This window comes from Salvelinus alpinus, chromosome 7 (genome assembly GCF_045679555.1).
Source record: "Salvelinus alpinus chromosome 7, SLU_Salpinus.1, whole genome shotgun sequence".
NCBI classification, from domain to species: Eukaryota; Metazoa; Chordata; class Actinopteri; order Salmoniformes; family Salmonidae; genus Salvelinus; species Salvelinus alpinus.
In genome coordinates, this window is record NC_092092.1 from 71,490,089 (window position 1) to 71,513,977 (window position 23,889).

Below are 23,889 nucleotides of genomic sequence, written 5' to 3' on the forward strand. Positions count from 1 at the left end.
GTACCAACTTTCACTGATGTCCCTGACCAGCCCTGACAAATTGAAGTGAAGTGACTGGTTTTGACAGGACCTCTCTGTGTGTTTGTGTGTTTGGTTTTAGCCGTGAGTGGGGACAACAATGAAGGACATCTCAACTCAGACCCCTGCTGTCAGTCCAGTAAGGACTAAGAGAGAATTACTGCCTTTCTGCTTCAACTGGAAATACCAGGATTATTTGCACAAATCCGACCTCTGCATACAGATCTGATCTAAATCCAGATAGGGACTCAAATTAAAAGTGTCAAATTCAAATGTTTGTCAGATTTTTTAAAGGTGCCTAATAAAATACAGTATTTCTGATCCATTTTCCATACACTGTAAACGAAATGTTTTTCTGCCAGCTACTACTCTATTTGTGTATATTATTGAAGAGATGTCTCTGTTCTTCTGGGGTGACAAGCAACATTTCCTCCTCTGGCCAATGGGTGTCAGTGTAGAGCTAGCTAGACACAAATACAGATCAGATGAGGGAGCATCTTTTAAATGAGAAACAAGGCCTGTAGGTTCATCACGACTGTAGGGCCATTCTGGTTCCCTTCATCCCACACCAAGGGGGCAACACGTCAGCATTTCGTTTGGGGAGGGTGGGGTAGATGGAGGGATTAAGGGGAAAGAACAGACACTAAAGGATAAAAGCAGAGAGAGGCTTTTCTCTCCGCCGAAGCCCCAGTGAATTAGGATTCAGAAAAAGACAAATGGAACGCTAATACAATTCATGAATTATGTAGTTGTCATGGCAACATTAATCAAAATGAGGCCCCAGCCTCTGAACATTTTGTTTAGAAATTGAGATGCATCCAGCGTGAGTGAGAGTGTGGAGGATGATATTGGGCCTGCCACTCAGTCGGTTATTACAGTTAGACCATCTGACACCTGCAGACAGACAGCAACCTGCAGACAGACAGCAACCGGCAGACAGACAGCAACCACAAAGTGAAGAGAAGCAGTGAAATAAAAACACAGAACAAAGACATTTATACTCCTCATTTCTTACGTTCAATAGAATAAAATCAATTATATATCTGAAGGCCACTGGTCATCAACATGTACATTTGAAGAGTACGGGTGTAAAAAATAGACATTTTGATTCGGATTCCTTTCAGCCAATAGACTAGAATAAAAGTTAATGACATATACAGTACACAACCCAGTGGTCATCTTAACTTGTCAGTATGTGTCTGTAGTGGTGGGTAAATAATTGAAAAGGGGAGCGGTGTAATGCCATCTGTGTTTATCCGTCTGTGAAGATCTCTCTCTCCCTGTTCTGAGTCTGTCTATCTAACTATCTCAGCCCTGGACATCAAACTTTAATGTGGATGGCCTCCTCTAAAGAGCCGCTAATGGCCAGAGCTTTAGCTTTACTGCCTGCCTGAAATCACACTGACCTAGCAAACACTGCGAGCCAGTAATACTGAATTGGACACAGCAGACACTAGGGTCCGGTTTCCCGGACACAGACTAAGCCTACTCCCGGTCTAAAAAGCTTTGGAAATATTCAAGACAATGGCTTGTTTTTTATGTATTATTTAGTCAGATGGAGGTGGTACTGTAGTTACCGGACCTTGGTGATATCAGATATTCATGGCGGAGGTGCTAGCTACCTGTAGGACTGGAGAAGGTGTAATGAGAGACCTAGAAAACTGAACTCAGATCGAGAGAGAGAGAGAGAGAGAGAGAGAGAGGAATAAATAAGGTTTGGTCTAATTAATTAAAGTCTAGCCCTGGGCTGTGGAAACGCTCTGAGACCGAGGAGGATTTGCTGAGAGGAGAAAAACAACAACACAACAACGGACAGCAGGAGAGAGAAAATAAGTGTTTGTCTTAACTCAAGAGTCTGACCCTGTAACCTTGCTTCCTCACAAAACTGTCACAATCGTAGAGCTTCAGGGGGCTTTTAGTCAATGAGCCTACCCCTAAGGTAACTATCCTCACCCCTCCTTCTTTACCACTTCTCCCTCCCTATTTCTCTCTTCCTACTTTCCCTCCTTCATTCAGTCTGCCCCTCTCTCTCAGTCTCTCTCTCCCTGCCTCAGGGCTGGCTCTAGCCTTTTGGGGGCCCTAAGCAAGATTTGGTTAGAGCCCCCCCTCCATCTCGTGGCAAATCATTTCGTGTTTAGAAGTTTATTTCCTGCAATTCTACACATTTTTCCATGGGGCGGAGAGAAAACTGCTATTTGTTAACAAATTTCATGCAATTCTCCCCATTTTGCCATGGGTTGGAGAGACATTTTTGCCGTATTAAAGCAAATTTCCAGCAACTCTACACATTTTGTAATGACTTATACCATGTTAATATGATATGATTCGGTGTTCGGCCATGATTACTGCACGTTAAGACAGCTGGCTAGACTAACTACCAATCAAAAAATTGTTAGCTGACATGGCTAATTGAGTGACTGTCATAACAAGAGAAAAACTGCTGCACAAACACATTTTGAGACGCAGACTGAGTTCCTAAAAGTACTTTTTGTTGTTGAAAATTGGTCAGGTGGCCCTAGCGGACGGGGGTCTTGATCGCTTATGTCACTTATGCCTGGAACCTCCTTCGCTCTCTCTCCTCTCCCACCCTCTTTCCCTCTACTCTCTCCCTCTACTCTCTCCCTCTCTTCTCTCCCACCCTCTTTCCCTCTACTCTCTCCCTCTACTCTCTCCCTCTCTCCTCTCCCACCCTCTTTCCCTCTACTCTCTCCCTCTACTCTCTCCCTCTCTCCTCTCCCACCCTCTTTCCCTCTACTCTCTCCCTCTACTCTCTCCCTCTCTCCTCTCCCACCCTCTTTCCCTCTACTCTCTCCCTCTACTCTCTCCCTCTCTCCTCTCCCACCCTCTTTCCCTCTACTCTCTCCCTCTACTCTCTCCCTCTCTCCTCTCCCACCCTCTTTCCCTCTACTCTCTCCCTCTACTCTCTCCCTCTCTCCTCTCCCACCCTCTTTCCCTCTACTCTCTCCCTCTACTCTCTCCCTCTCTCCTCTCCCACCCTCTTTCCCTCTACTCCCGCTCTCTCTCCTCTCCCACACTCTTTCCCTCTACTCTCTCCCTCTCTCCTCTCCCACCCTCTTTCCTTCTACTCTCTCCCTCTCTCCTCTCCCACCCTCTTTCCCTCTACTCCCGCTCTCTCTCCTCTCCCACCCTCTTTCCCTCTACTCTCTCCCTCTCTCCTCTCTCACCCTCTTTCCTTCTACTCTCTCCCTCTCTCCTCTCCCACCCTCTTTCCCTCTACTCTCTCCCTCTCTCCTCCCCCACCCTCTTTCCTTCTACTCTCTCCCCCTCTCCTCTCTCCTCTCCCACCCTCTTTCCCTCTACTCCCTCTCTCTCTCCTAGTGTATTAAAGGGTTTGACGCTCTCAGTAAAAGCTGATTTATTCTCTTGTGGTATCGATCGGTTGCTGCATTAAAGATTATAATTCATTACCTCGGCCCTTTTAATACATTAAACACTCAAAATAAAAATAAAATAATCCTAACCTCCCAGGGTGTGGGGAAACACTCTGGGAGAGGAGGCGTCCGTCCCGTCCCCCCGCCCCGGGCCTTCAGCACGTCTGGTCTCACACCCTCAGGCCACAGGCTATATTGAACAGCGTCTCAGGCAAGCACGCACACACACTCCATCTTGTTCGCATACAGATGCAGATCCTTGCAAACACATGCACACTTAAACACCTTCATTTGAAACATTCTCAGGTATACGAACAGCTCTGGACCTCTGCAAAATTATCAGTTTCTCTGGTTTTACTATTTATAGGTATGTGTTTGGGTAAAGTGAACATTGTTGTTTTATTCTATAAACTACTGGCAACATTTCTCCTAAATTCCAAATATAATATTGTCATTTAGAGCATTTATTTGCAGAAAATGACAATTGGTCCAAATAATAAAAAAGATACAGTGTTGTTAGACCTCGAATAATGCAAAGAAAATAAGTTCATATTCATTTTTAAACAACACAATACTAATGTTTTAACTTTTGCAGTGGACTCTTAACCTTTTCCAGAGCGGGATTGTGTGAATGGTCAGGAACTAGAGGAACAGAGGTCTCTAGAAGGACCCGTGTTAATAAGGACTCCAGGTTACCCAATGACAACATTCCTTATGGAGTTGCACATATAGTGTTAACATGTGTCTGAAGTGTTAACATGTGTCTATAGTGTTAACATGTGTCTATCGTGTTAACATGTGTCTATAGTGTTAACATGTGTCTATAGTGTTAACATGTGTCTGAAGTGTTAACATGTGTCTGAAGTGTTAACATGTGTCTGAAGTGTTAACATGTGTCTGAAGTGTTAACATGTGTCTGAAGTGTTAACATGTGTCTGAAGTGTTAACATGTGTCTATAGTGTTAACATGTGTCTATAGTGTTAACATGTGTCTATAGTGTTAACATGTGTCTGAAGTGTTAACACGTGTCTGAAGTGTTAACATGTGTCTGAAGTGTTAACATGTGTCTGAAGTGTTAACATGTGTCTGAAGTGTTAACATGTGTCTGAAGTGTTAACATGTGTCTGAAGTGTTAACATGTGTCTGAAGTGTTAACATGTGTCTGAAGTGTTAACATGTGTCTGAAGTGTTAACACGTGTCTATCGTGTTAACATGTGTCTATAGTGATAACATGTGTCTATAGTGTTAACACGTGTCTATCGTGTTAACATGTGTCTATAGTGTTAACATGTGTCTGAAGTGTTAACACGTGTCTGAAGTGTTAACATGTGTCTGAAGTGTTAACATGTGTCTGAAGTGTTAACATGTGTCTGAAGTGTTAACATGTGTCTATAGTATAAACATGTGTCTGAAGTGTTAACATGTGTCTATAGTATAAACATGTGTCTGAAGTGTTGACATGTGTCTGAAGTGTTAACATGTGTCTATAGTGTTAACATGTGTCTGAAGTGTTAACATGTGTCTGAAGTGTTAACATGTGTCTGAAGTGTTAACACGTGTCTATAGTGTTAACATGTGTCTATAGTGTTAACATGTGTCTGAAGTGTTAACATGTGTCTGAAGTGTTAACATGTGTCTGAAGTGTTAACATGTGTCTGAAGTGTTAACATGTGTCTGAAGTGTTAACATGTGTCTGAAGTGTTAACACGTGTCTATAGTGTTAACATGTGTCTATAGTGTTAACATGTGTCTGAAGTGTTAACATGTGTCTATAGTGTTAACATGTGTCTGAAGTGTTAACACGTGTCTGAAGTGTTAACATGTGTCTGAAGTGTTAACATGTGTCTGAAGTGTTAACATGTGTCTGAAGTGTTAACATGTGTCTGAAGTGTTAACATGTTTCTGAAGTGTTAACATGTGTCTGAAGTGTTAACACGTGTCTATCGTGTTAACATGTGTCTATAGTGATAACATGTGTCTATAGTGTTAACACGTGTCTATCGTGTTAACATGTGTCTATAGTGTAAACATGTGTCTGAAGTGTTAACATGTGTCTGAAGTGTTAACATGTGTCTGAAGTGTTAACATGTGTCTGAAGTGTTAACATGTGTCTGAAGTGTTAACATGTGTCTGAAGTGTTAACATGTGTCTGAAGTGTTAACATGTGTCTGAAGTGTTAACATGTGTCTATAGTGTTAACATGTGTCTGAAGTGTTAACATGTGTCTGAAGTGTTAACATGTGTCTATAGTGTTAACATGTGTCTGAAGTGTTAACATGTGTCTGAAGTGTTAACATGTGTCTGAAGTGTTAACATGTGTCTGAAGTGTTAACATGTGTCTGAAGTGTTAACATGTGTCTGAAGTGTTAACATGTGTCTGAAGTGTTAACATGTGTCTATAGTGTTAACATGTGTCTGAAGTGTTAACATGTGTCTGAAGTGTTAACATGTGTCTATAGTGTTAACATGTGTCTATAGTGTTAACATGTGTCTGAAGTGTTAACATGTGTCTATAGTGTTAACATGTGTCTGAAGTGTTAACATGTGTCTATAGTGTTAACATGTGTCTGAAGTGTTAACATGTGTCTGAAGTGTTAACATGTGTCTGAAGTGTTAACATGTGTCTGAAGTGTTAAACTTTTCCTATAGTGTTAACATGTGTCTGAAGTGTTAACATGTGTCTGAAGTGTTAACATGTGTCTATAGTGTTAACATGTGTCTGAAGTGTTAACATGTGTCTGAAGTGTTAACATGTGTCTATAGTGTTAACATGTGTCTATAGTGTTAACATGTGTCTATCGTGTTAACATGTGTCTATAGTGTTAACATGTGTCTATAGTGTTAACATGTGTCTGAAGTGTTAACATGTGTCTGAAGTGTTAACATGTGTCTGAAGTGTTAACATGTGTCTGAAGTGTTAAACTTTGCCTATAGTGTTAACATGTGTCTGAAGTGTTAACATGTGTCTGAAGTGTTAACATGTGTCTATAGTGTTAACATGTGTCTGAAGTGTTATCATGTGTCTGAAGTGTTAACATGTGTCTGAAGTGTTAACATGTGTCTATAGTGTTAACATGTGTCTGAAGTGTTAACACGTGTCTATTGTGTTAACATGTGTCTGAAGTGTTAACATGTGTCTGAAGTGTTAACATGTGTCTGAAGTGTTAACATGTGTCTATCGTGTTAACATGTGTCTATAGTGTTAACATGTGTCTGAAGTGTTAACATGTGTCTATAGTGTTAACATGTGTCTGAAGTGTTAACATGTGTCTGAAGTGTTAACATGTGTCTGAAGTGTTAACATGTGTCTATAGTGTTAACATGTGTCTATAGTGTTAACATGTGTCTATAGTGTTAACATGTGTCTGAAGTGTTAACACGTGTCTGAAGTGTTAACATGTGTCTGAAGTGTTAACATGTGTCTGAAGTGTTAACATGTGTCTGAAGTGTTAACATGTGTCTGAAGTGTTAACATGTGTCTGAAGTGTTAACATGTGTCTGAAGTGTTAACATGTGTCTGAAGTGTTAACATGTGTCTGAAGTGTTAACACGTGTCTATCGTGTTAACATGTGTCTATAGTGATAACATGTGTCTATAGTGTTAACACGTGTCTATCGTGTTAACATGTGTCTATAGTGTTAACATGTGTCTGAAGTGTTAACACGTGTCTGAAGTGTTAACATGTGTCTGAAGTGTTAACATGTGTCTGAAGTGTTAACATGTGTCTGAAGTGTTAACATGTGTCTATAGTATAAACATGTGTCTGAAGTGTTAACATGTGTCTATAGTATAAACATGTGTCTGAAGTGTTGACATGTGTCTGAAGTGTTAACATGTGTCTATAGTGTTAACATGTGTCTGAAGTGTTAACATGTGTCTGAAGTGTTAACATGTGTCTGAAGTGTTAACACGTGTCTATAGTGTTAACATGTGTCTATAGTGTTAACATGTGTCTGAAGTGTTAACATGTGTCTGAAGTGTTAACATGTGTCTGAAGTGTTAACATGTGTCTGAAGTGTTAACATGTGTCTGAAGTGTTAACATGTGTCTGAAGTGTTAACACGTGTCTATAGTGTTAACATGTGTCTATAGTGTTAACATGTGTCTGAAGTGTTAACATGTGTCTATAGTGTTAACATGTGTCTGAAGTGTTAACACGTGTCTGAAGTGTTAACATGTGTCTGAAGTGTTAACATGTGTCTGAAGTGTTAACATGTGTCTGAAGTGTTAACATGTGTCTGAAGTGTTAACATGTTTCTGAAGTGTTAACATGTGTCTGAAGTGTTAACACGTGTCTATCGTGTTAACATGTGTCTATAGTGATAACATGTGTCTATAGTGTTAACACGTGTCTATCGTGTTAACATGTGTCTATAGTGTAAACATGTGTCTGAAGTGTTAACATGTGTCTGAAGTGTTAACATGTGTCTGAAGTGTTAACATGTGTCTGAAGTGTTAACATGTGTCTGAAGTGTTAACATGTGTCTGAAGTGTTAACATGTGTCTGAAGTGTTAACATGTGTCTGAAGTGTTAACATGTGTCTATAGTGTTAACATGTGTCTGAAGTGTTAACATGTGTCTGAAGTGTTAACATGTGTCTATAGTGTTAACATGTGTCTGAAGTGTTAACATGTGTCTGAAGTGTTAACATGTGTCTGAAGTGTTAACATGTGTCTGAAGTGTTAACATGTGTCTGAAGTGTTAACATGTGTCTGAAGTGTTAACATGTGTCTGAAGTGTTAACATGTGTCTATAGTGTTAACATGTGTCTGAAGTGTTAACATGTGTCTGAAGTGTTAACATGTGTCTATAGTGTTAACATGTGTCTATAGTGTTAACATGTGTCTGAAGTGTTAACATGTGTCTATAGTGTTAACATGTGTCTGAAGTGTTAACATGTGTCTATAGTGTTAACATGTGTCTGAAGTGTTAACATGTGTCTGAAGTGTTAACATGTGTCTGAAGTGTTAACATGTGTCTGAAGTGTTAAACTTTTCCTATAGTGTTAACATGTGTCTGAAGTGTTAACATGTGTCTGAAGTGTTAACATGTGTCTATAGTGTTAACATGTGTCTGAAGTGTTAACATGTGTCTGAAGTGTTAACATGTGTCTATAGTGTTAACATGTGTCTATAGTGTTAACATGTGTCTATCGTGTTAACATGTGTCTATAGTGTTAACATGTGTCTATAGTGTTAACATGTGTCTGAAGTGTTAACATGTGTCTGAAGTGTTAACATGTGTCTGAAGTGTTAACATGTGTCTGAAGTGTTAAACTTTGCCTATAGTGTTAACATGTGTCTGAAGTGTTAACATGTGTCTGAAGTGTTAACATGTGTCTATAGTGTTAACATGTGTCTGAAGTGTTATCATGTGTCTGAAGTGTTAACATGTGTCTGAAGTGTTAACATGTGTCTATAGTGTTAACATGTGTCTGAAGTGTTAACACGTGTCTATTGTGTTAACATGTGTCTGAAGTGTTAACATGTGTCTGAAGTGTTAACATGTGTCTGAAGTGTTAACATGTGTCTATCGTGTTAACATGTGTCTATAGTGTTAACATGTGTCTGAAGTGTTAACATGTGTCTATAGTGTTAACATGTGTCTGAAGTGTTAACATGTGTCTATAGTGTTAACATGTGTCTGAAGTGTTAACATGTGTCTGAAGTGTTAACATGTGTCTATAGTTTTAACATGTGTCTGAAGTGTTGACATGTGTCTGAAGTGTTAACATGTGTCTATAGTTTTAACATGTGTCTGAAGTGTTGACATGTGTCTGAAGTGTTAACATGTGTCTATAGTGTTAACATGTGTCTGAAGTGTTAACATGTGTCTGAAGTGTTAACATGTGTCTGAAGTGTTAACATGTGTCTGAAGTGTTAACATGTGTCTGAAGTGTTAACATGTGTCTGAAGTGTTAACATGTGTCTGAAGTGTTAACATGTGTCTGAAGTGTTAACATGTGTCTGAAGTGTTAACATGTGTCTGAAGTGTTGACATGTGTCTGAAGTGTTAACATGTGTCTATAGTGTTAACATGTGTCTGAAGTGTTAACATGTGTCTGAAGTGTTAACATGTGTCTGAAGTGTTAACATGTGTCTGAAGTGTTAACATGTGTCTATAGTGTTAAAATGTGTCTATTGTGTTAACATGTGTCTATAGTGTTAACATGTGTCTGAAGTGTTAACATGTGTCTGAAGTGTTAACATGTGTCTATAGTGTTAACATGTGTCTGAAGTGTTAACATGTGTCTGAAGTGGTAACATGTGCATATCGTGTTAACATGTGTCTGAAGTGTTAACATGTGTCTGAAGTGTTAACATGTGTCTATAGTGTTAACATGTGTCTGAAGTGTTAACATGTGTCTGAAGTGTTAACATGTGTCTGAAGTGTTAACATGTGTCTGAAGTGTTAACATGTGTCTATCGTGTTAACATGTGTCTATAGTGTTAACATGTGTCTGAAGTGTTAACATGTGTCTATCGTGTTAACATGTGTCTATAGTGTTAACATGTGTCTGAAGTGTTAACATGTGTCTGAAGTGTTAACATGTGTCTGAAGTGTTAACATGTGTCTGAAGTGTTAACATGTGTCTGAAGTGTTAACATGTGTCTGAAGTGTTAACATGTGTCTGAAGTGTTAACATGTGTCTGAAGTGTTAACATGTGTCTGAAGTGTTAACATGTGTCTGAAGTGTTGACATGTGTCTGAAGTGTTAACATGTGTCTATAGTGTTAACATGTGTCTGAAGTGTTAACATGTGTCTGAAGTGTTAACATGTGTCTGAAGTGTTAACATGTGTCTGAAGTGTTAACATGTGTCTGAAGTGTTAACATGTGTCTGAAGTGTTAACATGTGTCTGAAGTGTTAACATGTGTCTGAAGTGTTAACATGTGTCTGAAGTGTTAACATGTGTCTGAAGTGTTAACACGTGTCTATCGTGTTAACATGTGTCTATAGTGATAACATGTGTCTATAGTGTTAACACGTGTCTATCGTGTTAACATGTGTCTATAGTGTTAACATGTGTCTGAAGTGTTAACACGTGTCTGAAGTGTTAACATGTGTCTGAAGTGTTAACATGTGTCTGAAGTGTTAACATGTGTCTGAAGTGTTAACATGTGTCTATAGTATAAACATGTGTCTGAAGTGTTAACATGTGTCTATAGTATAAACATGTGTCTGAAGTGTTGACATGTGTCTGAAGTGTTAACATGTGTCTATAGTGTTAACATGTGTCTGAAGTGTTAACATGTGTCTGAAGTGTTAACATGTGTCTGAAGTGTTAACACGTGTCTATAGTGTTAACATGTGTCTATAGTGTTAACATGTGTCTGAAGTGTTAACATGTGTCTGAAGTGTTAACATGTGTCTGAAGTGTTAACATGTGTCTGAAGTGTTAACATGTGTCTGAAGTGTTAACATGTGTCTGAAGTGTTAACACGTGTCTATAGTGTTAACATGTGTCTATAGTGTTAACATGTGTCTGAAGTGTTAACATGTGTCTATAGTGTTAACATGTGTCTGAAGTGTTAACACGTGTCTGAAGTGTTAACATGTGTCTGAAGTGTTAACATGTGTCTGAAGTGTTAACATGTGTCTGAAGTGTTAACATGTGTCTGAAGTGTTAACATGTGTCTGAAGTGTTAACATGTGTCTGAAGTGTTAACATGTTTCTGAAGTGTTAACATGTGTCTGAAGTGTTAACACGTGTCTATCGTGTTAACATGTGTCTATAGTGATAACATGTGTCTATAGTGTTAACACGTGTCTATCGTGTTAACATGTGTCTATAGTGTAAACATGTGTCTGAAGTGTTAACATGTGTCTGAAGTGTTAACATGTGTCTGAAGTGTTAACATGTGTCTGAAGTGTTAACATGTGTCTGAAGTGTTAACATGTGTCTGAAGTGTTAACATGTGTCTGAAGTGTTAACATGTGTCTGAAGTGTTAACATGTGTCTATAGTGTTAACATGTGTCTGAAGTGTTAACATGTGTCTGAAGTGTTAACATGTGTCTATAGTGTTAACATGTGTCTGAAGTGTTAACATGTGTCTGAAGTGTTAACATGTGTCTGAAGTGTTAACATGTGTCTGAAGTGTTAACATGTGTCTGAAGTGTTAACATGTGTCTGAAGTGTTAACATGTGTCTGAAGTGTTAACATGTGTCTATAGTGTTAACATGTGTCTGAAGTGTTAACATGTGTCTGAAGTGTTAACATGTGTCTATAGTGTTAACATGTGTCTATAGTGTTAACATGTGTCTGAAGTGTTAACATGTGTCTATAGTGTTAACATGTGTCTGAAGTGTTAACATGTGTCTATAGTGTTAACATGTGTCTGAAGTGTTAACATGTGTCTGAAGTGTTAACATGTGTCTGAAGTGTTAACATGTGTCTGAAGTGTTAAACTTTGCCTATAGTGTTAACATGTGTCTGAAGTGTTAACATGTGTCTGAAGTGTTAACATGTGTCTATAGTGTTAACATGTGTCTGAAGTGTTAACATGTGTCTGAAGTGTTAACATGTGTCTATAGTGTTAACATGTGTCTATAGTGTTAACATGTGTCTATCGTGTTAACATGTGTCTATAGTGTTAACATGTGTCTATAGTGTTAACATGTGTCTGAAGTGTTAACATGTGTCTGAAGTGTTAACATGTGTCTGAAGTGTTAACATGTGTCTGAAGTGTTAAACTTTGCCTATAGTGTTAACATGTGTCTGAAGTGTTAACATGTGTCTGAAGTGTTAACATGTGTCTATAGTGTTAACATGTGTCTGAAGTGTTATCATGTGTCTGAAGTGTTAACATGTGTCTGAAGTGTTAACATGTGTCTATAGTGTTAACATGTGTCTGAAGTGTTAACACGTGTCTATTGTGTTAACATGTGTCTGAAGTGTTAACATGTGTCTGAAGTGTTAACATGTGTCTGAAGTGTTAACATGTGTCTATCGTGTTAACATGTGTCTATAGTGTTAACATGTGTCTGAAGTGTTAACATGTGTCTATAGTGTTAACATGTGTCTGAAGTGTTAACATGTGTCTATAGTGTTAACATGTGTCTGAAGTGTTAACATGTGTCTGAAGTGTTAACATGTGTCTATAGTTTTAACATGTGTCTGAAGTGTTGACATGTGTCTGAAGTGTTAACATGTGTCTATAGTGTTAACATGTGTCTGAAGTGTTAACATGTGTCTGAAGTGTTAACATGTGTCTGAAGTGTTAACATGTGTCTGAAGTGTTAACATGTGTCTGAAGTGTTAACATGTGTCTGAAGTGTTAACATGTGTCTGAAGTGTTAACATGTGTCTGAAGTGTTAACATGTGTCTGAAGTGTTAACATGTGTCTGAAGTGTTGACATGTGTCTGAAGTGTTAACATGTGTCTATAGTGTTAACATGTGTCTGAAGTGTTAACATGTGTCTGAAGTGTTAACATGTGTCTGAAGTGTTAACATGTGTCTGAAGTGTTAACATGTGTCTGAAGTGTTAACATGTGTCTGAAGTGTTAACATGTGTCTGAAGTGTTAACATGTGTCTGAAGTGTTAACATGTGTCTATAGTGTTAACATGTGTCTATTGTGTTAACATGTGTCTATAGTGTTAAAATGTGTCTATTGTGTTAACATGTGTCTATAGTGTTAACATGTGTCTGAAGTGTTAACATGTGTCTGAAGTGTTAACATGTGTCTATAGTGTTAACATGTGTCTGAAGTGTTAACATGTGTCTGAAGTGGTAACATGTGTATATCGTGTTAACATGTGTCTGAAGTGTTAACATGTGTCTGAAGTGTTAACATGTGTCTATAGTGTTAACATGTGTCTGAAGTGTTAACATGTGTCTGAAGTGTTAACATGTGTCTGAAGTGTTAACATGTGTCTGAAGTGTTAACATGTGTCTATCGTGTTAACATGTGTCTATAGTGTTAACATGTGTCTGAAGTGTTAACATGTGTCTATCGTGTTAACATGTGTCTATAGTGGTAACATGTGTCTGAAGTGTTAACATGTGTCTGAAGTGTTATCATGTGTCTATAGTGGTAACATGTGTCTGAAGTGTTAACATGTGTCTGAAGTGTTAACATGTGTCTATAGTGTTAACATGTGTCTGAAGTGTTAACATGTGTCTGAAGTGTTAACATGTGCTTGAATTGTAAACATGTGTCTATCGTGTTAACATGTGTCTATAGTGTTAACATGTGTCTATAGTGTTAACATGTGTCTGAAGTGTTAACATGTGTCTGAAGTGTTAACATGTGTCTATAGTGTTAACATCTCCCGGGTGGCGCAGTGGTCTAGGGCACTGCATCGCAGTGCTAGCTGCGCCACCAGAGTCTCTGGGTTCACGCCCAGGCTCTGTCGCAGCCGGCCGCAACCGGGAGGTCCGTGGGGCGACGCACAATTGGCATAGCGTCGTCCGGGTTAGGGAGGGTTTGGCCGGTAGGGATATCCTTGTCTCAGTATGTAAAAATGTAATAAAATGTATGCACTCTACTGTAAGTCGCTCTGGATAAGAGCGTCTGCTAAATGACTAAAATGTAAAAATGTAAATGTAACATGTGTCTGAAGTGTTAACATGTATCTGAAGTGTTAACATGTGTTTATAGGGTTAACATGTGTCTGAAGTGTTAAACTTTGCCTATAGTGTTAACATGTGTCTGAAGTGTTAACATGTGTCTGAAGTGTTAACATGGGTCTATAGTGTTAACATGTGTCTGTAGTGTTAACATGTGTCTGAAGTGTTAACATGTGTCTGAGGTGTTAACATGTGTCTGAAGTGTTAACATGTGTCTGAAGTGTTAACATGTGTCTGAAGTGTTAACATGTGTCTGAAGTGTTAACATGTGTCTGAAGTGTTAAACTTTGCCTATAGTGTTAACATGTGCCTGAAGTGTTAACATGTGTCTGAAGTGTTAACATGGGTCTATAGTGTTAACATGTGTCTGAAGTGTTAACATGTGTCTGAAGTGTTAACATGGGTCTATAGTGTTAACATGTGTCTGAAGTGTTAACATGTGTCTGAAGTGTTAACATGGGTCTATAGTGTTAACATGTGTCTATAGTGTTAACATGTGTCTGAAGTGTTGACATGTGTCTGAAGTGTTAACATGTGTCTGAAGTATAAACATGTGTCTGAATTGTTAACGTGTGTCTGAAGTGTTAACATGTGTCTATAGTGATAACATGTGTCTGAAGTGTTAACATGTGTCTGAAGTGTTAACATGTGTCTATAGTATAAACATGTGTCTGAATTGTTAACGTGTGTCTGAAGTGTTAACATGTGTCTGCAGTGGTAACATGTGTCTGAAGTGTTAACATGTGTCTGAAGTGTTAACATGTGTCTATATTGTTAACATTTGCCTGAAGTGTTAACATGTGTCTGAAGTGTTAACATGTGTCTATAGTATAAACATGTGTCTGAATTGTTAACATGTGTCTGAAGTGTTAGCATGTGTCTATAGTGTTAACATGTGTCTGTAGCGTTAACATGTGTCTGAAGTGTTAACATGTGTCTGAAGTGTTAACATGTGTCTGCAGTGGAACCATGTGTCTGAAGTGTTAACATGTGTCTGAAGTGTTAACATGTGTCTATAGTGTTAACATGTGTCTGAAGTGTTAACTTGTGTCTATAGTGTTAACATGTGTCTGAAGTGTTAACATGTGCTTGAAGTGTAAACATGTGTCTATCGTGTTAACATGTGTCTATAGTGTTAACATGTGTCTGAAGTGTTAACATGTGTCTGAAGTGTTAACATGTGTCTGAAGTGTTAACATGTGTCTGAAGTGTTAACATGTGTTTGAGGCGTTAGCATGTGTCTCTAGTGTAAACATGTGTCTGAAATTTTAACGTGTGTCTGTAGTGTTAACATGTGTCTGAAGTGTTAACATGTGTATTTCGTATTTACATGTGTTTGAAGTGTTAACCTGTGTCTATAGTGTTAACGTGTCTGAAGTGTTAACATCTGTCTACAGTGTTAACATGTGTCTACAGTGTTAACATGTGTCTATATTGTTAACATGTGCTGTTTTTGGGACAGAGGAAAGTGGTAGAACACTACCACTGCTATTACACTAGCCAGTTTATTACCTGCAGTGGTGAGTGAGGGAGAATGAACAGTCTTATCAACTCTTCTAATCCGCTCCTTTTCATCTCTTTCTCTGCGTCCCTCATGAACTCTCCACATTTCCCTCTCTCCCTCCTTCCGTCTCAGGATTCTGGTCCCCTTCTCTTTCACTCACTCCCTCTCTCCTCTCAAATCCCCCTTTCCTCCGCTCCCTCGCTCTGACAGGCTTTCAGGCGGTAAATCAGACACATTGATCCAGCGGCAGCGCCCAAGTGTCCTGGATTCTGCTAAAGAGCCATTTTCATTTCACAAGCAATTTACCACCCCACTCCCCCATCCATACAAATCACCTCACCCCTCCTCCTCTCCATCCCTCCTCCCATCAGACCCTCATCCATACACATCACCCAACCTCTCTTCCTCCTTTCCATCCCTCCTCCCATCAGATCCTCATCCATAAACATCACTCCACCTCTCCTCTTCCTCTCCATCCCTCCTCCTATCAGACCTTCATCCATACACATCACCCCACCTCTCCTCCTCCTCTCCATCCCTCCTCCCATCAGACCCTCATCCATAAACATCACCCACCTCTCATCCTCCAATCCATCCCTCCACCAAACAGACCCTCATCCATAAACATCACCCCACCTCTCCTTCTCCTCTCCATCCCTCCTCCCATCACACCCTCATCCATAAACATCACCGCACCTCTCCTCCACTCCATTACTCCTCCGATTAGACCCTCATCCATACACATCACCAAACTCCTACCTGACCCTCTATCCCTGCATATTCTCTCCATCCTCTCTCTCTTTTTGTCTCCATCCCACTTGGTGATGCCATGACTGAATGAAACATGAACTCTCCACTCGGAAGAGAAATAGCTAAAACCTTGAGAAATAGTACACCAATAAACGGACAGTAAACCGAACAGTCATGAAGAGGGAACGACATTTCCTCCAGACTGTAAACCGCACAGTCATGAAGAGGGAACGCCATTTCCTCCAGACTGTAAACCGAACAGTCATGAAGAGGGAATGACAGCTCCTCCAGACAGTAAACCGCACAGTCATGAAGAGGGAACAACATTTCCTCCAGACTGTAAACCGAACAGTCATGAAGAGGGAACGACATTTCCTCCAGACAGTAAACCGCACAGTCATGAAGAGGGAACGACATTTCCTCCAGACTGTAAACCGAACAGTCGTGAAGAGGGAACGACAGCACTTCCAGACTGTAAACCGAACAGTCGTGAAGGGGAACGACAGCGCCTCCAGACTGTATACCGCACAGCCGTGAAGAGGGAACGACAGCGCTTCAAGACTGGAAACTGCACAGTCGTGAAGAGGAAACGACAGTGCCTCAAGACTGGAAACAGCACAGTCGTGAAGAGGGAACGACAGCGCCTCAACACTGGAAACAGCACAGTCGTGAAGAGGGAATGACAGCGCCTCAAGACTGTAAAATGCATAGCCGTGAAGAGGGAACGACAGCTCCTCCAGACTGTAAACGAACAGTCGTGAAGAGGGAACGACAGCGCCTCCAGACTGTAAACCGCACAGTCGTGAAAAGGGAACGACAGCGGCTCCAGACTGTAAACCGCACAGTCGTGAAAAGGGAAAAACAGCGCCTCAAGACTGGAAACCGCACAGTCGTGAAGAGGGAACGACAGCGCCTCCAGACTGTAAACCGCACAGTCGTGAAAAGGGAATAACAGCGCCTCAAGACTGGAAACCGCACAGTCGTGAAGAGGGAACGACAGCGCCTCCAGACTGTAAACCGCACAGTCGTGAAAAGGGAACAACAGCGCCTCCAGACTGTAAACCGCACAGTCGTGAAAAGGGAACGACAGCGCCTCAAGACTGTAAACTGCACAGTCGTGAAGTGGGAACGACAGCACTTCAAGACTGTAAAACGAACAGTCGTGAAGTGGGAACGACAGCTCCTCCAGACTGTAAACTGCACAGTCGTGAAAAGGGAACAACAGCGCCTCCAGACTGTAAACCGCACAGTCGTGAAAAGGGAACAACAGCGCCTCCAGACTGTAAACCGCACAGTCGTGAAGAGGGAACGACAGCGCCTCCAGACTGTAAACCGCACAGGCGTGAAGAGGGAACAACAGCGCCTCCAGACTGTAAACCACACAGGCGTGAAGAGGGAACAACAGCGCCTCCAGACTGTAAACCGCACAGTCGTGAAAAGGGAACAACAGCGCCTCCAAACTGTAAACCGCACAGTCGTGAAGAGGGAACGACAGCGCCTCCAGACTGTAAACCGCACAGGCGTGAAGAGGGAACGACAGCGCCTCCAGACTGTAAACCGCACAGGCGTGAAGAGGGAACGACAGCGCCTCCAGACTGTAAACTGCACAGGCGTGAAGAGGGAACGACAGCTCCTCCAGACTGTAAACTGCACAGTCGTGAAAAGGGAACAACAGCGCCTCCAGACTGTAAACCGCACAGTCGTGAAAAGGGAACGACAGCGCCTCCAGACTGTAAACCGCACAGGCGTGAAGAGGAAACGACAGCGCCTCCAGACTGGAAACTGCACAGTCGTGAAGAGGAAACGACAGTGCCTCCAGACTGTAAACCGCACAGTCGTGAAGAGGGAACGACAGCGCTTCAAGACTGGAAACAGCACAGTCGTGAAGAGGGAACGACATTTCTTCCAGACTGTAAACCATAAAGTCTAGAAGAGGGAACGACAGCGCCTCAAGACGGTAAACCGCACAGTCGTGAAGAGGGAAAAACAGCGCTTCCAGACTGTAAACCGCACAGGCGTGAAGAGGGAACCTCACCGCCTCCAGACTGTAAACCGCACAGGCGTGAAGAGGGAACGACAGCGCCTCCAGACTGTAATCCGCACAGGCGTGAAGAGGGAACGACAGCGCCTCCAGACTGTAATCCGCACAGGCGTGAAGAGGGAACGACAGCGCCTCCACTGTAATCCGCACAGGCGTGAAGAGGGAACGACAGCGCCTCCAGACTGTAAACCGCACAGGCGTGAAGAGGGAACGACAGCGCCTCCAGACTGTAAACCGCACAGGCGTGAAGAGGGAACGACGGCGCCTCCAGACTGTAAACCGCACAGGCGTGAAGAGGGAACCTCAGCGCCTCCAGACTGTAAACCGCACAGGCGTGAAGAGGGAACGACAGCGCCTCCAGACTGTAATCCGCACAGGCGTGAAGAGGGAACGACGGCGCCTCCAGACTGTAAACCGCACAGGCGTGAAGAGGGAACCTCACCGCCTCCAGACTGTACACCGCACAGGCGTGAAGAGGGAACGACAGCGCCTCCAGACTGTAATCCGCACAGGCGTGAAGAGGGAACGACAGCGCCTCCAGACTGTAAACCGCACAGGCGAGAAGAGGGAACGACAGCGCCTCCAGACTGTAAACCGCACAGGCGAGAAGAGGGAACGTCAGCGCCTCCAGACTGTAAACCGCACAGGCGAGAAGAGGGAACGACAGCGCCTCCAGACTGTAAACCGCACAGGCGTGAAGAGGGAACGTCAGCGCCTCCAGACTGTAAACCGCACAGGCGAGAAGAGGGAACGTCAGCGCCTCCAGACTGTAAACCGCACAGGCGAGAAGAGGGAACGACAGCGCCTCAAGACTGTAAACCGCACAGGCGAGAAGAGGGAACGACAGCACCTCCAGACTGTAAACCGCACAGGCGTGAAGAGGGAACGACGGCGCCTCCAGACTGTAAACCGCACAGGCGTGAAGAGGGAACGACGGCGCCTCCAGACTGTAAACCGCACAGGCGTGAAGAGGGAACGACAGCGCCTCAAGACTGGAAACCGCACAGTCGTGAAAAGGGAACGACAGCGGCTCCAGACTGTAAACCGCACAGTCGTGAAAAGGGAAAAACAGCGCCTCAAGACTGGAAACCGCACAGTCGTGAAAAGGGAACGACAGCGCCTCCAGACTGTAAACCGCACAGTCGTGAAGAGGGAACGACAGCGCCTCCAGACTGTAAACCGCACAGTCGTGAAAAGGGAATAACAGCGCCTCAAGACTGGAAACCGCACAGTCGTGAAGAGGGAACGACAGCGCCTCCAGACTGTAAACCGCACAGTCGTGAAAAGGGAACAACAGCGCCTCCAGACTGTAAACCGCACAGTCGTGAAAAGGGAACGACAGCGCCTCAAGACTGTAAACTGCACAGTCGTGAAGTGGGAACGACAGCACTTCAAGACTGTAAAACGAACAGTCGTGAAGTGGGAACGACAGCTCCTCCAGACTGTAAACTGCACAGTCGTGAAAAGGGAACAACAGCGCCTCCAGACTGTAAACCGCACAGTCGTGAAAAGGGAACAACAGCGCCTCCAGACTGTAAACCGCACAGTCGTGAAGAGGGAACGACAGCGCCTCCAGACTGTAAACCGCACAGGCGTGAAGAGGGAACGACAGCGCCTCCAGACTGTAAACCGCACAGGCGTGAAGAGGGAACAACAGCGCCTCCAGACTGTAAACCGCACAGTCGTGAAAAGGGAACAACAGCGCCTCCAAACTGTAAACCGCACAGTCGTGAAGAGGGAACGACAGCGCCTCCAGACTGTAAACCGCACAGGCGTGAAGAGGGAACGACAGCGCCTCCAGACTGTAAACCGCACAGGCGTGAAGAGGGAACGACAGCGCCTCCAGACTGTAAACTGCACAGGCGTGAAGAGGGAACGACAGCTCCTCCAGACTGTAAACTGCACAGTCGTGAAAAGGGAACAACAGCGCCTCCAGACTGTAAACCGCACAGTCGTGAAAAGGGAACGACAGCGCCTCCAGACTGTAAACCGCACAGGCGTGAAGAGGAAACGACAGCGCCTCCAGACTGGAAACTGCACAGTCGTGAAGAGGAAACGACAGTGCCTCCAGACTGTAAACCGCACAGTCGTGAAGAGGGAACGACAGCGCCTCAAGACTGGAAACAGCACAGTCGTGAAGAGGGAACGACATTTCTTCCAGACTGTAAACCATAAAGTCTAGAAGAGGGAACGACAGCGCCTCAAGACGGTAAACCGCACAGTCGTGAAGAGGGAAAAACAGCGCTTCCAGACTGTAAACCGCACAGGCGTGAAGAGGGAACCTCACCGCCTCCAGACTGTAAACCGCACAGGCGTGAAGAGGGAACGACAGCGCCTCCAGACTGTAATCCGCACAGGCGTGAAGAGGGAACGACAGCGCCTCCAGACTGTAATCCGCACAGGCGTGAAGAGGGAACGACAGCGCCTCCACTGTAATCCGCACAGGCGTGAAGAGGGAACGACAGCGCCTCCAGACTGTAAACCGCACAGGCGTGAAGAGGGAACGACAGCGCCTCCAGACTGTAAACCGCACAGGCGTGAAGAGGGAACGACGGCGCCTCCAGACTGTAAACCGCACAGGCGTGAAGAGGGAACCTCAGCGCCTCCAGACTGTAAACCGCACAGGCGTGAAGAGGGAACGACAGCGCCTCCAGACTGTAATCCGCACAGGCGTGAAGAGGGAACGACGGCGCCTCCAGACTGTAAACCGCACAGGCGTGAAGAGGGAACCTCACCGCCTCCAGACCGTAAACCGCACAGGCGTGAAGAGGGAACGTCAGCGCCTCCAGACTGTAATCCGCACAGGCGTGAAGAGGGAACGACAGCGCCTCCAGACTGTAAACCGCACAGGCGAGAAGAGGGAACGACAGCGCCTCCAGACTGTAAACCGCACAGGCGAGAAGAGGGAACGTCAGCGCCTCCAGACTGTAAACCGCACAGGCGAGAAGAGGGAACGACAGCGCCTCCAGACTGTAAACCGCACAGGCGTGAAGAGGGAACGACAGCGCCTCCAGACTGTAAACCGCACAGGCGAGAAGAGGGAACGACAGCGCCTCCAGACTGTAAACCGCACAGGCGAGAAGAGGGAACGTCAGCGCCTCCAGACTGTAAACCGCACAGGCGAGAAGAGGGAACGACAGCGCCTCCAGACTGTAAACCGCACAGGCGTGAAGAGGGAACGACAGCGCCTCCAGACTGTAAACCGCACAGGCGAGAAGAGGGAACGACAGCGCCTCCAGACTGTAAACCGCACAGGCGTGAAGAGGGAACGACAGCGCCTCCAGACTGTAAACCGCACAGGCGAGAAGAGGGAACGTCAGCGCCTCCAGACTGTAAACCGCACAGGCGAGAAGAGGGAACGTCAGCGCCTCCAGACTGTAAACCGCACAGGCGAGAAGAGGGAACGACAGCGCCTCAAGACTGTAAACCGCACAGGCGAGAAGAGGGAACGACGGCACCTCCAGACTGTAAACCGCACAGGCGTGAAGAGGGAACGACGGCGCCTCCAGACTGTAAACCGCACAGGCGTGAAGAGGGAACGACGGCGCCTCCAGACTGTAAACTGCACAGGCGTGAAGAGGGAACGACGGCGCCTCCAGACTGTAAACCGCACAGGCGTGAAGAGGGAACGACGGCGCCTCCAGACTGTAATCCGCACAGGCGTGAAGAGGGAACGACATCGCCTCCAGACTGTAAACCGCACAGGCGAGAAGAGGGAACGACAGCGCCTCCAGACTGTAAACCGCACAGGCGAGAAGAGGGAACGTCAGCGCCTCCAGACTGTAAACCGCACAGGCGAGAAGAGGGAACGACAGCGCCTCCAGACTGTAAACCGCACAGGCGTGAAGAGGGAACGACGGCGCCTCCAGACTGTAAACCGCACAGGCGTGAAGAGGGAACGACGGCGCCTCCAGACTGTAAACCGCACAGGCGTGAAGAGGGAACGACGGCGCCTCCAGACTGTAATCCGCACAGGCGTGAAGAGGGAACGACGGCGCCTCCAGACTGTAAACCGCACAGGCGTGAAGAGGGAACGACAGCGCCTCCAGACTGTAAACCGCACAGGCGAGAAGAGGGAACGACAGCGCCTCCAGACTGTAAACCGCACAGGCGAGAAGAGGGAACGACGGCGCCTCCAGACTGTAAACCGCACAGGCGTGAAGAGGGAACGACGGCGCCTCCAGACTGTAAACCGCACAGGCGTGAAGAGGGAACGACAGCGCCTCCAGACTGTAAACCGCACAGGCGAGAAGAGGGAACGACGGCGCCTCCAGACTGTAAACCGCACAGGCGTGAAGAGGGAACGACGGCGCCTCCAGACTGTAAACCGCACAGGCGTGAAGAGGGAACGACGGCGCCTCCAGACTGTAAACCGCACAGGCGTGAAGAGGGAACGACGGCGCCATCCAATTCATTGACTGTTTACTCTGCTACTGTCTGGCAAACTGGTCCGAAACATCGGCTCTCGGACCAACAGGCTCCGAGACACCTTCTACCCCCCAAGCCATAAGACTGCTAAATAGTTCATTAAATGGTTGCCTGGACTATCTACACTGACCCTATCTTGCACTGACCCTACACACACACACTCACTCACTCACTCACAATCACTACATTGACACTCCCACTCATTCACATACACTGCATACGTGCACACACATACATAACACACACACACGGATACTGACACAACACAAACACAAACACACACGCACACACATGTACACATATACTCCCTGTATATAGCTGGGCACAGACGTCAGTTCAATGTCTAGTTTTGATTTACATTTGGTTGAGTTGTCAACTAACGTGAATTCAATGTGAATAAATCAAAAATTCACCATGTCATTGGATTTAGGTTAAAAGTCGGATGAAAAAAATACTAATTTCCCTTACATTGATGACTTTTTCAAATCCATTCAGTTCTCCACGTTGATTCAACATCAACAAAAATGTTGAGGGTTGAAATGATGTGGAAACAACGTTAATTCAACCAGTGGTAGTCACTTTACCCTGCCTAATGTACATATCTACCTAAAATACCTTGAACCCCTGCACATTGTACTGGTACTGGTACTCCCTGTATATAGCTGCACATTGTACTGGTACTGGTACTCCCTGTATATAGCTCCACATTGATCTGGTACACCCTGTATATAGCTCCACATTGATCTGGTACTGGTACTCCCTGTATATAGCTCCACATTGATCTGGTACTGGTACACCCTGTATATAGCTCCACATTGATCTGGTACTGGTACTCCCTGTATATAGCTCCACATTGATCTGGTACTGGTACACCCTGTATATAGCTCCACATTGATCTGGTACTCCCTGTATATAGCTCCACATTGATCTGGTACACCCTGTATATAGCTCCACATTGATCTGGTACTGGTACTCCCTGTATATAGCTCCACATTGATCTGGTACTGGTACTCCCTGTATATAGCTCCACATTGATCTGGTACTGGTACTCCCTGTATATAGCTCCACATTGATCTGGTACTGGTACTCCCTGTATATAGCTCCACAATGATCTGGTACTGGTACTCCATGTATATAGCTCCACATTGATCTGGTACTGGTACTCTCTGTACTGTA

General features: G+C 44.1%; 2 protein-coding genes across 2 annotated transcripts in view; both read left to right on the plus strand.

The window, feature by feature from the left end:
• Positions 1 to 348, plus strand: part of LOC139581913 (girdin-like) — a 27,314-nt gene extending 26,966 nt beyond the window's left edge. The window contains exon 27 of the mRNA XM_071412110.1: positions 101 to 348. Within this exon, the coding sequence (XP_071268211.1) occupies positions 101 to 168 (68 nt within the window). The 3' untranslated portion in view covers positions 169 to 348. The remainder of the gene's footprint in view (positions 1 to 100) is intronic.
• A 1,272-nt stretch (positions 349 to 1,620) lies between these two features.
• Positions 1,621 to 22,703, plus strand: LOC139581914 (trichohyalin-like). The gene is made up of 5 exons (XM_071412111.1): positions 1,621 to 1,642; positions 18,438 to 19,459; positions 20,468 to 20,687; positions 20,731 to 21,797; positions 21,885 to 22,703. Exons 1-5 carry the CDS (start codon positions 1,621 to 1,623, stop codon positions 22,701 to 22,703), a joined length of 3,150 nt encoding a protein of 1,049 aa, XP_071268212.1.
• The last annotated feature ends 1,186 nt before the right edge of the window (positions 22,704 to 23,889 follow it).